The sequence below is a fragment of the Coffea arabica genome, chromosome 7e (genome assembly GCF_036785885.1).
Source record: "Coffea arabica cultivar ET-39 chromosome 7e, Coffea Arabica ET-39 HiFi, whole genome shotgun sequence".
Taxonomy (NCBI): Eukaryota; Viridiplantae; Streptophyta; class Magnoliopsida; order Gentianales; family Rubiaceae; genus Coffea; species Coffea arabica.
This window is the reverse complement of record NC_092323.1, coordinates 45,215,383-45,230,077: the sequence shown is the minus strand read 5'-3', so window position 1 is coordinate 45,230,077 and position 14,695 is coordinate 45,215,383. Positions and strand designations below refer to the sequence as shown.

General features: G+C 33.3%; 1 protein-coding gene across 1 annotated transcript; it reads right to left on the bottom strand.

The window, feature by feature from the left end:
- Nucleotides 1-10,841: 10,841 nt before the first annotated feature.
- LOC113701265 (probable indole-3-acetic acid-amido synthetase GH3.1) lies at nt 10,842-13,201 on the bottom strand. Its single transcript, XM_027221832.2, has 3 exons — nt 12,802-13,201; nt 12,455-12,556; nt 10,842-12,339 (listed from the first exon to the last, which is right to left on the bottom strand). The coding sequence occupies exons 1-3, from the start codon at nt 13,080-13,082 to the stop codon at nt 10,950-10,952; spliced, it is 1,773 nt and encodes a 590-aa protein (XP_027077633.1). The 5' UTR covers nt 13,083-13,201; the 3' UTR covers nt 10,842-10,949.
- Between the last annotated feature and the right edge of the window lie 1,494 nt (nt 13,202-14,695).

The following is a 14,695-nucleotide window of genomic DNA, read 5'->3' as shown; positions in this document are numbered from 1 at the left end:
TATACAAATACAACACTGCATAAGCTCAACTAAAGAGCTCTCTAAAACAGTTTTTTTTTATTTTCTTTCTTCTTCTTTAAATAGCTCAACTTATTGAACAATTAAATTGGACTCCCACAGTAATTATTGTTTAATCTTTATGCTTTTGGTTGTTTATATATTAAAACACAGAAAGCAACTTATTGTACGAGGTGTGAATATAGGAGATACTAGCCCTCTTTGATTTTAGGAGTTTATGCTTCATAAATCATGAAAGAAACGATGCCTCTGTAGGATTAAACTGTGCAAAGAGAATGAGTTATTTGCCTCACAATGTGAAAGTGAAGACCATCTAAACAGGTGAAACCAATCAAAGTTCACAAACGCCCCCTTTGCATTATATTCATTTCTTTCAAGTCACTACATAGGCAAAAAGAAGATTGCTATCCATGCATGGTCTGTCGCTTGTACTTGGAAATAATATACTATTGCAGATGAACAATCAGATTTTTACCTCTCTATTGATAAACTAACAGCACTATATACATGATACCTAAATATTTCCCAAAGAATAAGTTTAGATAACAATGATGCATAACATCAGCCCCAAAAAATGTTATTACACAACCATCAGCCCCATAACCATAACCATAAACTACACAACCATAACAAAAAATAGTCCACAATGATGGATAACATCAGCCCCAAAAAATGTTATTACCAGCTATTACCAAAAAACAGTCCACAATGACCACAAGTTACCAAAAACTACACATCAGCCATAACCATAACCATAAACTACACAATCATAACAAAAAACAGTCCACAATGATGCATAACATCAGCCCCAAAAAATGCTATTACTAGCTATTACCAAAAAACAGTCCACAGTGACCACAAGTTACCAAAAACTACAGATCAGCCATAACCATAACCATAAACTACACAACTATAACAAAAAAATGGCTGCTGTAACCTGTGGAATTTGTTATGCCACAGATCATTCAACCAGTATGTGCCTTGAATTTCAAGATTACTGAATGTCTTAATCAATAAGTTTGGAGATTTTTCACTCCAATCTCAAATGTGGTATGATCCTTATTCAAATGGGTATGATAAAAAATGGTGGAATAATTCCAACTTGAATTGTGCAAAAGAGTCAATCGATTTTCAACATTAATATCAATAGCAACAACCATTATCCATGTCAGGTATGTCTCTTGAAAAAATGATAAAATCGCTAGCTGCTAACACACATCAACTTCAACAAGAAAGAATGGATTATCAATAACAAGAGTCTCAAGAATCATCATCTATGTCAGAAATGTCTCTTGAACAAATAATCCATAATTTTTAATAGGAGACACAAAGGTCGATTAAAAGGATGAAAGATGGAGGGTGTGAATTGACATCTACATTGAGCAAATTAATTTCTCCAATTTATGAAAAATTGTCCTCACAGACCATCATCAACCTTAAGAAAGATAAGAATGCAATTATCCTGACAAGTGACATGGAGTTGCAAGAGTCCCAAGAAGAAGGATCTAAAGATTTAGTTGAAAAAGGAATTGAAGTGCAAGAAATGAGATCCAAACATCAAATCGTTCAAGTGAATGAATCCAGTGAACAATCTCCAAATGTGGTGACATCTTCTCCATTCATTAATCAATATTCTCCTGACTCTTATTTTTCAATTCCTATTAGTGAGATTAACTTTATTATACCGGAAAATTTTGAATTTCATGACAGGAATAAATTAAGAGTGGCGATGGTAAAATATCTTGAACTAGTAAGTGCGTGTGATGGAGGATGAGTGAAGAAATAAGATTATTATTGACTTGTTTGGCACCATCTACTAGTCCATGGAAGACCGTAGCTCGTGTACTCAAGGATTACTCTATTTACGAGGGCTATCAGAATTATATAGAGGATGAAGCACTGAAACGAACCACAAGATTTTATCCTCCCTGAACAAACATGACAATGTTTAGTCAAAGACATTAAAAAAAGACGCTTATTAGGAGGCAATCCAATTTATTTTCGCTGTTTGTTAAGTTCTATTTGATTGTTTCAATATATTTCTTAGAGTTCTCACAAATTTTTGGTTTAATTTTTCATTTTTGATGAATAGTAGATGTCCCTTCGACATGACGCGCCGCCGTCAACAGGGCGCGTGGTAATGTGCAACTCTCAAGTTCTTCATCAGAAGGGTTCCTACCCTTATGACGTGCCCGTGTCAAGTCATCTGGAGAGCTCTTTTTTAGATCCTGGAGCAGACTGACAGACATAACGTGCCCACGTCAACAGGGCATGTGGTAACTTTCAATTCAACGAATCATTGGCAGAAGGGTTCCTATCATCATGGCGTGCCCACGTCGTGTCCTAAGGAAAGGTAAAAAAAAATTTCCCTTTTTTTCTTTCTTCTTTCTTTCTTTCTTCCATCCTTCTCCATCCGAACTCCACCGCCACCAACCATCAACATACGTCGAGCTCCACAATCATTTGCCCGTCACCCGTAGCTATCTACAGACGTCCTCAATTCTCAGGGAAGTTTCGTTGTCCCTTCTACTTCATCTTTTGATTCTTTATCTTTTACATTGAGGACAATGTAATATTTAGGTGTGGGACGGAGTAGTATATTGAAAAAGTGCAAGTGTAGGCATTTTTTTTTGAAATTTTTTGTTTGAGTTTGTCGAATTTTATCCAATTTTTGCCTATCTTTATGCATACTTGTGGTTGTTCATGATAAACGATGGTTAGATATCTCAAATTTTTCTATTGCTAAGATTTTACACTCTAAGGTGTTCAATATGACATGATTAAATTTAAGGATATCTCTTTGGTGAATATTTGTGATTTTGTGACTTTTGCATTTTTGGATTAACTTCTCTAAGTATTTTAAATATTTATCTAGAATTTTTTTTGTGCAAATTGGTTCAACTATTAATCTTAGCTCTCCATGTTTAAAAAATGAAGCGGATTTGTGTGATCTTTAATTTTAATTTGATACTTATTTATGAACAGTATTGCGCTATACTCTGCTAGTATCATTGCCCAGTAATTGGAGGTCTTCATCATAAGTGTCGATTTTGTCGTCAAAAAGTAACGATAGCTATGAGTATGTGATTTTTAAGCGATGAGGGCTGAGTAACCAGATTCTTTCATTTGAAAAATGTCGAAATTCGCGTCAAAATGTTTAAATGGCTAAGAACTAAGCATTTTCCTTGAAAAAAAAAGTGCTAACGGTAAAAAAAAAATTGTACGAGATTGTGGATAGTTACATTAGCCTGCTGATCCATGAATTTTAATGTTGAGATTTTGCTTAATAGTCGAACCATTTGCTGATGAATGCTGGTTGAATATTTTATATTTTTAGATTAGTTAGTCATAAATTGAAAAAGTTCTTTATCTTGAAAGCTAACTGGAGAGATATTTCTTAGAGATTAGCCAATAATACTTGACATGTATTTTAATTGTATTTTGGTAATAGAAGATTTGAACAATGGCCATTGTTTGAATTTGATTGCTTGATTTGCTGTGCTCAGTTGTGTTACAATTTTGTAATGCCAATTTCCTGCCTGTTATTCAATATCTATCTATATCTGTGTTATATTAAGTGTGGGAGTTTGAGATACTGCATTTAGCACATTAGATTTTCTAATCTAATTAGATAGGGATTTTAAATCATTTCTGCTGGACAACTTGCCTTTAAAGAATTAAACTTTAGGTTAGACTTGACCAGATAAATCAAAGAAGGATTCTTTTAATGGACACTCACATCTCAAGTCACATACTCACATTTAATACATTATTTATATTTAAACACTTCCCAAATTATTTTCACTTTTGCCGAAAAAAAATTCTTTTAACCGGTGTTCTTGGCGCACCTGTTAGCCAAATGGATAAGGGGCCTCTTTAATTAAAATTTTTGTCCATTTGTACAATTCATACAACATTTAATGTAAAAAGTTACAATATCGGTGTAAACGTGAATTTTATCTACTCATATAACTAGTTCACGATTTACATCAAAATTATACTAGTTCACACTAGAAGCTATAAAAATTATAACTAAGCACAATTGGACAGAACCAACGGGAAAGGCTCTTGATTCTAGCCAAACCCACAAAGAACAGTATACTTTAAAAACCATTTCAATGAAATTAGCTTCCCTTTGAAAGTATAGATGAAAAATTGAGGGTCTGTTTGGATGAAATTAACTTCTCTTAATCCTTACTTTTTAAGTTGTGAGTTTAATACTCACAAACAAGTGTGTGGATATGTTGGAGCCCAAAATTGTATGAAGGATACAATAAGAAAGTTGAGCATTATGTATTCCCATTTTAAAAGTAATAAATATTTCAGAATAAATCAAAATAAAAACCAAGATATATAAAATGGTGCGAGGGAGTAGGTAAGAATTTGAAACCTGCTAGTATGATGAACAGTTTGGCATAAAAATACATTGTCGGCGAAATTATGCATATAAATTCGTACGTGAATAGTACATATATTTGAAAGTTGCCAAACAAAAATAAGGATAAATTTACTATAATTTTCAAAGACTATGCTATGTTTATACCAATTTTAAATTTATTTTTATATATGAGATATTAAATTTATTAAAATTTTATCACCTTATTACTTAAATATGTATGTATCTACATTTATTATGATACATATAATTTTTATTTTTTATATAACTCACGAAGTATGTTATTATCCTCATTCAAATTTTAAAATTTGTTGAAAATTCGAAGTATAGTACATTAAAAATTTATTACTTGGTTTATATGGTTAATTGAAAAGTACGAGTATTTCTCAGAGTATTTTTCAAATGTATGAAATACGAAAGTTTTCTTGACTGATAAGTATGGATGTTTATTGTATAATACAAGTATTTACTAACTTTTCTAATTTGCAAGGATTGATTACAAAATGCACCCTCAATAGTACGTTTATTCTTACTTGTTTTGCTCATTATTTAATTGCTGCAACCCACACTCGAAACTTTTTCAATGTTCCAGAATTGAAGAATCATCTCTACAAACTAGGGATGAAATCTAATTTCATCAGTCTAGATGCACTTACTTAATTACATGTCAAGAATGCATACCAAAATAATAAAGATTTTGACATATAGTAGTTCAGATTTGCACAAGGTCAAGATTTTTTTTTTTTTGGTTTATAAATTCAGTATCATTTGGCGTGACATGGGATTCTTCTCCAAAATTGATATATCACAAGATTAATGACTGTCCCTTTGTATTAGTTATTGATGAAAAAGACTTAATCGTTGAGTAACGAGGTTAGTAGTTTAGATGAAGGATGTGTTTGGCAAAAAATATTCAATTTCGATGTATTTTGGTTAAAAGGACTAAATCAATTAAAAATGATAGTTCCAAGATGTGCGTTTGATAAAACTAAAACTCGAAAACTGAAATCTAAAGTTTGAATCCATTAAATTACTAAATTTTAAGTATAAAATTAGATACATTTAAGTATATATTAGATTGAGTAATAAGTAAATAATTTATCACTTATTTTTTGAAACAAGTTTTGCCTATGAAATTCAGTACCGTTTAATTAACTCGGATTTTCAATTTTTGATTATCAAACGTGTCTAAACATATTGAAATTTAAATCCATTCAATTCAAGTGCTGAATTGAGTTATCAAATAGGGCCTAACTTAGCTAAAATGTAAATTAAGGATTAAAACAATTTTAGTAGAAAAAGGTTTAAATAATTTATTTCTCGTCCCCTATTTAACAAATTGGAAATCGGCTTGGATGTTGTACCGAAAATGAAAAAATAATAACAACGTGACTTGGTCAGCTAACAAAGGAGCAAAAGAGAAAATTTATTCAAGTTGGTGGCAATTAATACGTTAGCTTAACATTTATTGAAAATTCTCTGACCTCTGTTGAGTTTTAGCAAAAGTTGTATGGAAAAATTTTAGCATTTTATTTTATGAGAAAGAATTACAAACTTACACTCAGAAAATCCCAGTAGAATTACAAACATTTTATTTTGGCACATCTTTTTCTTTTTTTTTTTGGGTTCCCAGTTCCGGATCTCCTAATTCCTGGTTGCCATCCTGTTTCGCCTAGGGGAAATAGTAATGGATACTGCAGAGGATCATAACAACCGTAATAATATTGAACTCTATGGCTTTCTCCATCTTGAGTGTACACCTGAATATGCCTAGAATATGTTTGTTCTGAGCCTTCACCCTCAACCCAAAGCGCTACCACTTGAGACATAGTTGGCTTGTTGAAAACTCTTTGATCACTATCACAATGAGTTTTGAGAACTATCTAATAGGATTCTAAATTGGGGACATGTCTTAGACTACGGAAGAAGCAGGCATAAGGATTGTTTTTCATAACTTCAATGAGCTTTAAGACCACATTCTCACTGAGTTCTGTAGAAAAAGCCATTCGATTCTCCACCTCGCGTTCAGTATCATGGAAATATAGTTGTAAGAACATCCCTGAACCTCCATGAGGTATAAGTTGATTTATGTAATGATAGGTCTGTCCCTGTATCTTAAATGTGTATATCCCGTTTGTTCTCTTACATAATGACTTGTCATAGTGGACCCCAAACGATGTAAAGGCAAACATGCTATTATAGGGTCTTACGTATGTCCTAAAACATAAGGCTTCTTCGGTTTCACCCATAAGTAATTCAACCAATACATCTGGAAGCTTATTTTCTGTCAACACTACTTCTCCATCAGAACAGCAGAAATTAGGGGTTTCCGAATAGAATTTTTTTGCCTCGCAATACTTACAGTCAGCTACTTCTGGTAAAGTATCAGCTTCTAAGACAACGGAGGATAACAATTCAGTTCGCTTGGTCACAGCTTTGCCTACATATGAAAAAATTTGGTTTAGGCTCTTATATTATGTCATTTTAAAAAATTCTTAGCTTAGATGTGTATTCACCTTGTTTACGATGTCTAGGTTGCTTCTTTTTCGCAGTTTCTTTGTTCATTGCTGTAGATTGCAGTAATCAATGGGTTCAAGGTCGTTAGAAAGAATTTATTCTTATGTTTGGTTAGTTTCTTTGGGGTGTATGTACAAAATGGGTGGTGCTTTTATATATTTGAAAATTTTAACCTGTCCTTTGCTTTAATGTCGTCCCCTGAGAAGATGTTATCCTGTTGTTCACAACCACTGAAGTTGAGCATCCTATATTAATAATTGAAAGTCATCACTGCTTATGAAGATTGTACATCATGCTATAGACAACTAATTTCTTTTTAGAGTGTTACCTTCGGCTATAGTTATGTTGGGCAAATCTTTCATAGCTTCGGTCAACGGGTTCATACAACTACTGCATACTGGTGATTGGCCTAGAATTGGTCATTTTGAAGTTTAGTTTCGTAGTATATGTGAAACCTAAAGTAACATTACTCTAAAAATATAGAATGTCTATTCGCCAATGAACCTGAGTGTCGCTGTGGGGAACTATGCTGGCATGATTTCTGGGAGCAAACATCTAGGGCTGAGCCTATATATTTATGGGTAAAACAATAGACATGTATTTTAATATTTTGTTTGCTTTTTACTTTAGTATTACAATAGACATAAATCTAGGCCATCAAACCTGCATTGTTAATTGAAGGTTCTGTTTCTTGGGGTGTATGTTTGCAGCTTGTTTCACTTGAGTAGTGCACATCTAAAAAATGAGGTTCAAACATTTGTCAGCATAGTGGAACCTATTTTATGTGTCATGGCTTCTTACAGAAAGACAGGCTACCTGTACTGTGTAAACTACTGTCATGATATTGTGTATCATTTGCATCTAAAGGCTGCTCCAATGACAATCTAGGCATTTCATCCTTGCTACTTTGCTGTTTTCTTCTTGTATAAGCCTCTCTGGCTTTTGCCGTTGTAGCTCTTTTTCTTCTTCAGTTAATGATGTGTACTTCGCCCTGGCTTTAGCATTTTGCTGACGCTTTCGCTCTTTTAACTTTATATCTTTACTTAGTTCAGTCATCTTAGGCTATAGCAACTTTACATCCTACAGTTTTCTGGGGTCAAAACAGGCTCTGTGATAAAGGCCTTAATAAGTATGCTACAGGTGAATTACATCATATACTATTCAGGGTTTTATTATCCTAGATAACAAACAGAACCGAAAGCTTGCACAGGGAATTAAATTTTAAGAAGATTCAAACACCCTAACCAACGGATACAGATCAAGTACATACACATCGAAGGCTAAAAGTACACACACGGCAAATGTAATTGCTTACAGTGCACACATATAGGTAGAAGCTAGCTATTTTGAAATTTATGTCTTCATTCTGGCCTCTAATTAGCTAGTTCATTATATTAGCTAGTACACATATTTTTCTTTTCTTGAGGGTACAGGGTTGTTTTCTGTTTCAAATATTTTGTATAGATAATTTCATGGTAAAAAGGAGGAACCTACCGAACCAAAGATTTTGATTTTTGAAGTCAGCTCAGGTAACATAAATTTCAAAATATTAGAATGTCTTGTTTGTGTCTTAGATGTTTCTAGCATCTTTATTACATTTTCTAATCGTTAAGAATCTGGTAAATCGGAATTAGTATCTTGAATTATTCCGCTATACAATGTCAGATCAGGTGTTGTAAACTACAACTTATTGGGATGGTTACTGGGTGTTTTAGATCTTAGCAGCAGTTTTAGTTAACTTGTTGATTATTAAGGCTTTTATCATCCCTATAAAGGCTATTTAAACAAAATTTCCTATTGCTATCTTTGTCTAACTTGTTTTAATAGATTACAGATAATAAGGATGGTAAAAGTTTGTCTAGTTTTGTATCTTGTATCTTTGTTTGACATATTTGATGTTTGTTTTCTGATTCAATTGTATACATAATTTGATGGTAATAAAAAGGATCTTGCTGGAGCAAAGATTATATCATTTGGTGTTTAATCAGTTGTTGACATCCATTCCAACCTGTGAATTATGGGTGTTCATTTTTTGTAAAAACTTACCATAATACTACACATAGTAGTATTGAGAATACATACAGTTATTTTTTTTTAATAATACTAATCTTTGAGTTTGAAAATTATTTATGAAACCATGCTCACACACATCATGGCCTCACTGAGCCTTTAGCTCACTGTCCTTTTGAAATGTTTTCTGCAAAATTTTGTGTAAGGTATACGCCGGAAGTGCAGGAATTTACTTGGGAGTTGGAGCTGTGTAGATATTTTTTGGTAGTTGAATGCTTCTGGAGCTATTTTGAGTATTAAGTTGATCTAACTTCTTATGGGTAGGAAACTTTTGTACATGTAAAGGTTTGTATTTGCTATTCTAAGGCTGTAAGAGTTTACCTTGTTGAAACTTTGAAGTAATATTTACTTCTATTAAGTTTGCAAATTGAGTCTTGGCGAGACCCAGACAAGTGTTCTGCTACACCCTTCCCAAGGGGAGGTGGGGTGGCTGGGGCGCCACAGTGCTTCTGTTCCTTTTGTATTAGTTATTGATTATAAAAGACTTAATCGTTGAGTAAGTGATGAGGTTAGTTTATAAGTTGAAGGTTGCTGTTGGTAAAAAAGAATTCAATTTTGATGTATTTTGGTTAAAAGGACTAAATCAATTAAAAATGATAGTTCCAAGATGTGCGTTTGATAAAACTAAAACTCGAAAATTGAAATCTAAAGTTTGAATCCATTAAATTACTGAATTGTTGAGTATAAAATTAGATACATTTAAGTATATATTAGATTCAGTAATAAGTAAATAGTTTATCGCTTATTTTTTGAAACAAGTTTTGCCTATGAAATTCAGTACCGTTTAATTAACTCGGATTTTCAATTTTTGATTATCAAACGTGTCTAAACATATTGAAATTTAAATCCATTCAATTCAAGTGCTGAATTGAGTTATCAAATAGGGCCTAACTTAGCTAAAATGTAAATTAAGGATTAAAACAATTTTAGTAGAAAAAGGTTTAAATAATTTATTTCTCGTCCCCTATTTAACAAATTGGAAATCGGCTTGGATGTTGTACCGAAAATGAAAAAATAATAACAACGTGACTTGGTCAGCTAACAAAGGAGCAAAAGAGAAAATTTATTCAAGTTGGTGGCAATTAATACGTTAGCTTAACATTTATTGAAAATTCTCTGACCTCTGTTGAGTTTTAGCAAAAGTTGTATGGAAAAATTTTAGCATTTTATTTTATGAGAAAGAATTACAAACTTACACTCAGAAAATCCCTACTTTCAACCACTCTTGCTATGAGAATCAAAACTGAAGTTTAATTAGCACCAAATATCGTAAGAGGTGATTCTGATTCTTGAAACTTTTGCTGGTGTCTAATCATGTTTTTTAATCAACTAATTTTGAAAGAGAATGGCCGACTGGTGTAGTCTTCTAATAAAAGCTAACAAAGTCAAACCTTGAACGTAAACTTTGGACATAAAATAAACTTAGGTCTGATCACCAATGGACAGCGCCCAATGTTTTCTCTTTAGGCTTAACCATTAAGAATAGTACACATGACACAAAACTCACACATGCCGTAGGATAAATTGTCAAATTAATAAAGTGGAATGAATATTAACATCATAAGCACATTAAATTTATAATGAATATTAGAGACATCCTTCAATTCCATCCCACCTTTCTGTAAGAAGAAATTCGGACTTGCAACATACAATTTGTGAATAGAATATCATGTCTACGCAGAATTATTTCAAGAAGAGATGTTAATAAAAGCCATGACAAGTCTACACAACAAATTCTAGCACTTGGTTCCTTGTAATTTTAAGTAAGGAAAAGTGAGTTGACACCAGTATTATTCACTTCTCTAGGTGTTTATGAAATTATTATAGCAGGTTGATCTAGTAACTAGGAAGGTCACCCATGATATTAGGATTAATAGCTCCAAAATAGTACACTTTGACAGTAAAGAAACAATAAGAAATGCTACATATTTTTTCTAATATCCACGAGTCACTCTTCAGATTCTTCTGAAGCCAGAGAAGGCAAACATGGGCTGAAATGACTGGAAACTACTCTCGAATCAAGAAACTCTAAGACTAGTCCAGTTTCTACACATCTAGGCACCTTATATTGACCAATAGAAGCCCCTCTAGAGACAGCAAGCTCCACAAGATCCTGAAATGTACCATTCTTTAACAGACGAATTTCCAGTGGTGCAATTGCTCCGTGCACTCGATATTGTTTGTATATTAAGCTGAATGAGTTCTCAACTATTTGGCAGCAACGGCTGATAACCTCATCACTCTGTGCATTCTTGTCCGAGTCCCCAACTGACAACTCCCAATATATAACATAATGCCCTGGAGCTATCTTTTTACTTGCATGACTTGTATAATCAACCAAGCTTACATTGTATTCTTGGAGAATTTGGGATGCATTATCCATAGCCATTTGTAACTCAACCTCATCTGTTTTATCCACTTCAATGCTCAATAGCACACCTTTCCTCCTCAAGAACTTGAATTTTGGTGCCGAATTATGAAATCCTGTTACTCTAAGTATATCGCCCATTTGATACCTGTACAATCCGGCATGTGTAGTAATCACGACCTCATAGTCCTTGCCAACTTCGACATCCACAAGATTAATAAGGTCAGGAGTTGTAACAGTACTATTAACGATATCCATCTTGGAAGAATGATGTTCCTGCGGTATAAATTCGAAATAGGCTAAGTTTGGCATGAAAGTAAATGACACGTCTTCAGGTTTGGATATGGGGTTGAGGTTAATTCCGAAGCAACACTCAGAGGATGCATACTTGGTAGTTGCAATGGGTAGCCCGCCGCTATAATAATCGAGTGAGGGAGCATATTGGATCATTGAACCAGTGATTATAGTTTGGAGATACTTTGCATTAGGCCAAATTCTTTGAATAATTCCTTCCCAATTCTCTCCAGAGCACTCAATGGTTAAAAAATCTGCAAGTTCTGGATCGGATTTCATGATTCGAGCCATGCATTCTCGAAGTGGCTCGTAAGTTATTTTGGGATTGAGTGATCCAACTCTAATGTCAAGAACCAAATCTTGCCAATTGAGTTTAAAAAACTTAATGACTCGAAGTAGAGCTGAAGCCGAAGAAGTACCAACCCGGTTGATTTGCTTGTGTTGATAAAGCCCACACAGCAATTGGACGTACATGCTTTGGACATAATCTGTGCACAAGACACTTTCATAGGGGCTTGTATATTGGGTGTATGGATCACGTCTTTGGTTCTTGAAGTGTTCACTTCTGTAGTATTTATTAAGGGCTGTTAGTATCATCTGTCCTCCTGGGGTCCTTATCTCTGGCCATGAAAAGTAGAAATACAGCCCTTTTCCCCTGTTCAAATCTGGAACATAGCTGTTTCATGGTGGAATAAATAAATACATACATATATATACACACATACATACATACATATATATATACACATGACTGGCATTTCTAAGTTCTTTAATGGATTAATTTGTCTTACACGTTCATGACTGGTATCTCAAGACTTGATAGAACCTGACGACGATTCCATTCTTCTTCGGGCATAGGGATCAGTTTTCTTTTACCTGATGTCGTCCCAGAGCTGCCAACGTTAAAAATTTGTGGCTAAGTAAAAAAAAAATTCATGAAGGTGCTTAACTTTAACAAGCTTGTTCAACTAATGCTATTAATTTATGTATTTTTCTGGTGGTCTAGATATTCATAATCAATTATGAAAATTTTATTTATTAGCCGTCTTTTAAAGAAACTAGTCTGCATATCAAATATTGAAAAAAAAATTTCTTGAAGAACATATGGTGTTAAGTGTATACATGTAACAAAATTCACCTGAGCAAAAAGTCAGAAACAGGTAGAGCAGTCAAGATTGCGGAACGATCACCGTTTTCCATACGCTGAATTTCAGGCCGAATATCCTCGTAAGTAATACATGGAACTTTGGATGTAAATGTCTTAGTGTCAGTTGCACCATCAAGATTGAATCGTTGTAGATACTCAGTTTCACCATTCTGTTTTAGTATATCTGCCAAGACCATCTTCTGGACTTCACCAGCATTTTTGGTCATCTCTTCAATGAACTCTAGAGCCTTCGTATTCCAATCAGTTTCCATAATGACTTGAGCAATGTTAAAGAAAAGGATGGATTGTGGGATGTAGATGTAGTTTGGGAATATGTGTGTGTGTGCGCGTAGAGAGAGAGAGATGTGCACTCAACCCTGAATAAGAAAGAATGACTGAATTAAAATGTTAGAAATTTAGGACGAAAAGTTTGTTAGATAGTCAGCCTTAATTTGTAAAGTGGTCCTAATACCCTGACCAAAAATGGTCCTCCAAAAAAAATAAGGAAAAGAAAAAATGTGATTCTCACTCGGGTCCCTCATTATTTAATGAGTAAATTACTAATAACTTTCATTCCTCTGTGGTTTCATGTAAATTGTAAATTTAATGGGAAATAGTCTATGTAATGTCATTCGTTGAAATACCATCAGTGCACTTACTTAAATACTAAATCAAACAACGACTTAACCACTTATACAAAACTATAGAGGGCTTATGTAGATAAAAGCAAAAATCACAGAGGGTAAAGTAGATATTTATGTAAATCATAAGAGAATTAATTCGATATTATAATTTTATCACACACTCTTTTTTAGAGTGTGTGTATTCTAATAGTCATAGCTGATTATATATTTCGTTTATTTTTCACTTTCATAAAATCACAGGGGGGTTATATGCAATTTTGAAATCTTAGGAGGTTATCTGGCATTATATAAAACTATAGGGGTTTATATGTAATTTAATCCTTATTTAATTGCTTCCATCCATTCTTTTCAATTTTTTTCAGAATTGAACAATCACCCTAAAAATGCACAAATGAAATCCGGATTCATCATTTTGGATGGACATGCTTACATGTTTACACAAATAATAAAGAAATCACCAGATACTCATTCAATGGATTAAAAGAATCAAATTGGTTAAAAATTGATAATTTGGAGACAAACCTAGGCAAAAATATTAATTTAAAGACTAAACCTATTCTAGTGATGAGTTTTGCCAACCTTGGTGGGTATAGCTAGTGTGTTGATACACATATATGATGTTTGGTATGCTTATATGTATTTATCACCATGAAAAAAAAATCCATAACTAAGTAATCGCATTATAGACCAAATTAGGCAGTATCAATCCACTATCAAATTTGAGGGTGCAATATTACAGAAAAAGTAGAAAAAGGAAACAGAGGCAAGACTGCCAGCAAAATTGCAAATACCAATTTAATCTCTCTTTCTTAGTCCCCAAATCATCTTTCTTTCAGGATAGTATACAACCAGGAGACGAGTAAGACTGTAAGAGTGGTTGGCTACGTGAAGCATCAGGCTAAAACTAGAAGGAGAAAATTCAAACCAGGAGAAGACTAAGAGTGGCTGGCTTCGTGGGAGAAGAAATAGTAGGAAAAGTAGTACGGGTTACAAGGTTTTTCTAATTTTCTGGTTTGACCCTTAGAGTTTTTGAAAACTATTAATACACCTAGAAATATTTTATAACTCAATATCACAGTCATAAATTGTAGTTTATTCTTGAAATATGCCCCTAAACTTAATTCTAAACTTGTAGAGTATACATCAAACTATATAATTGCTATTTGATTAATTTATTGGTTGTTTTTTCTTGTTAAATAGCTTGAAGCATCAAACATTTTATAAATATACATATTTTTCTT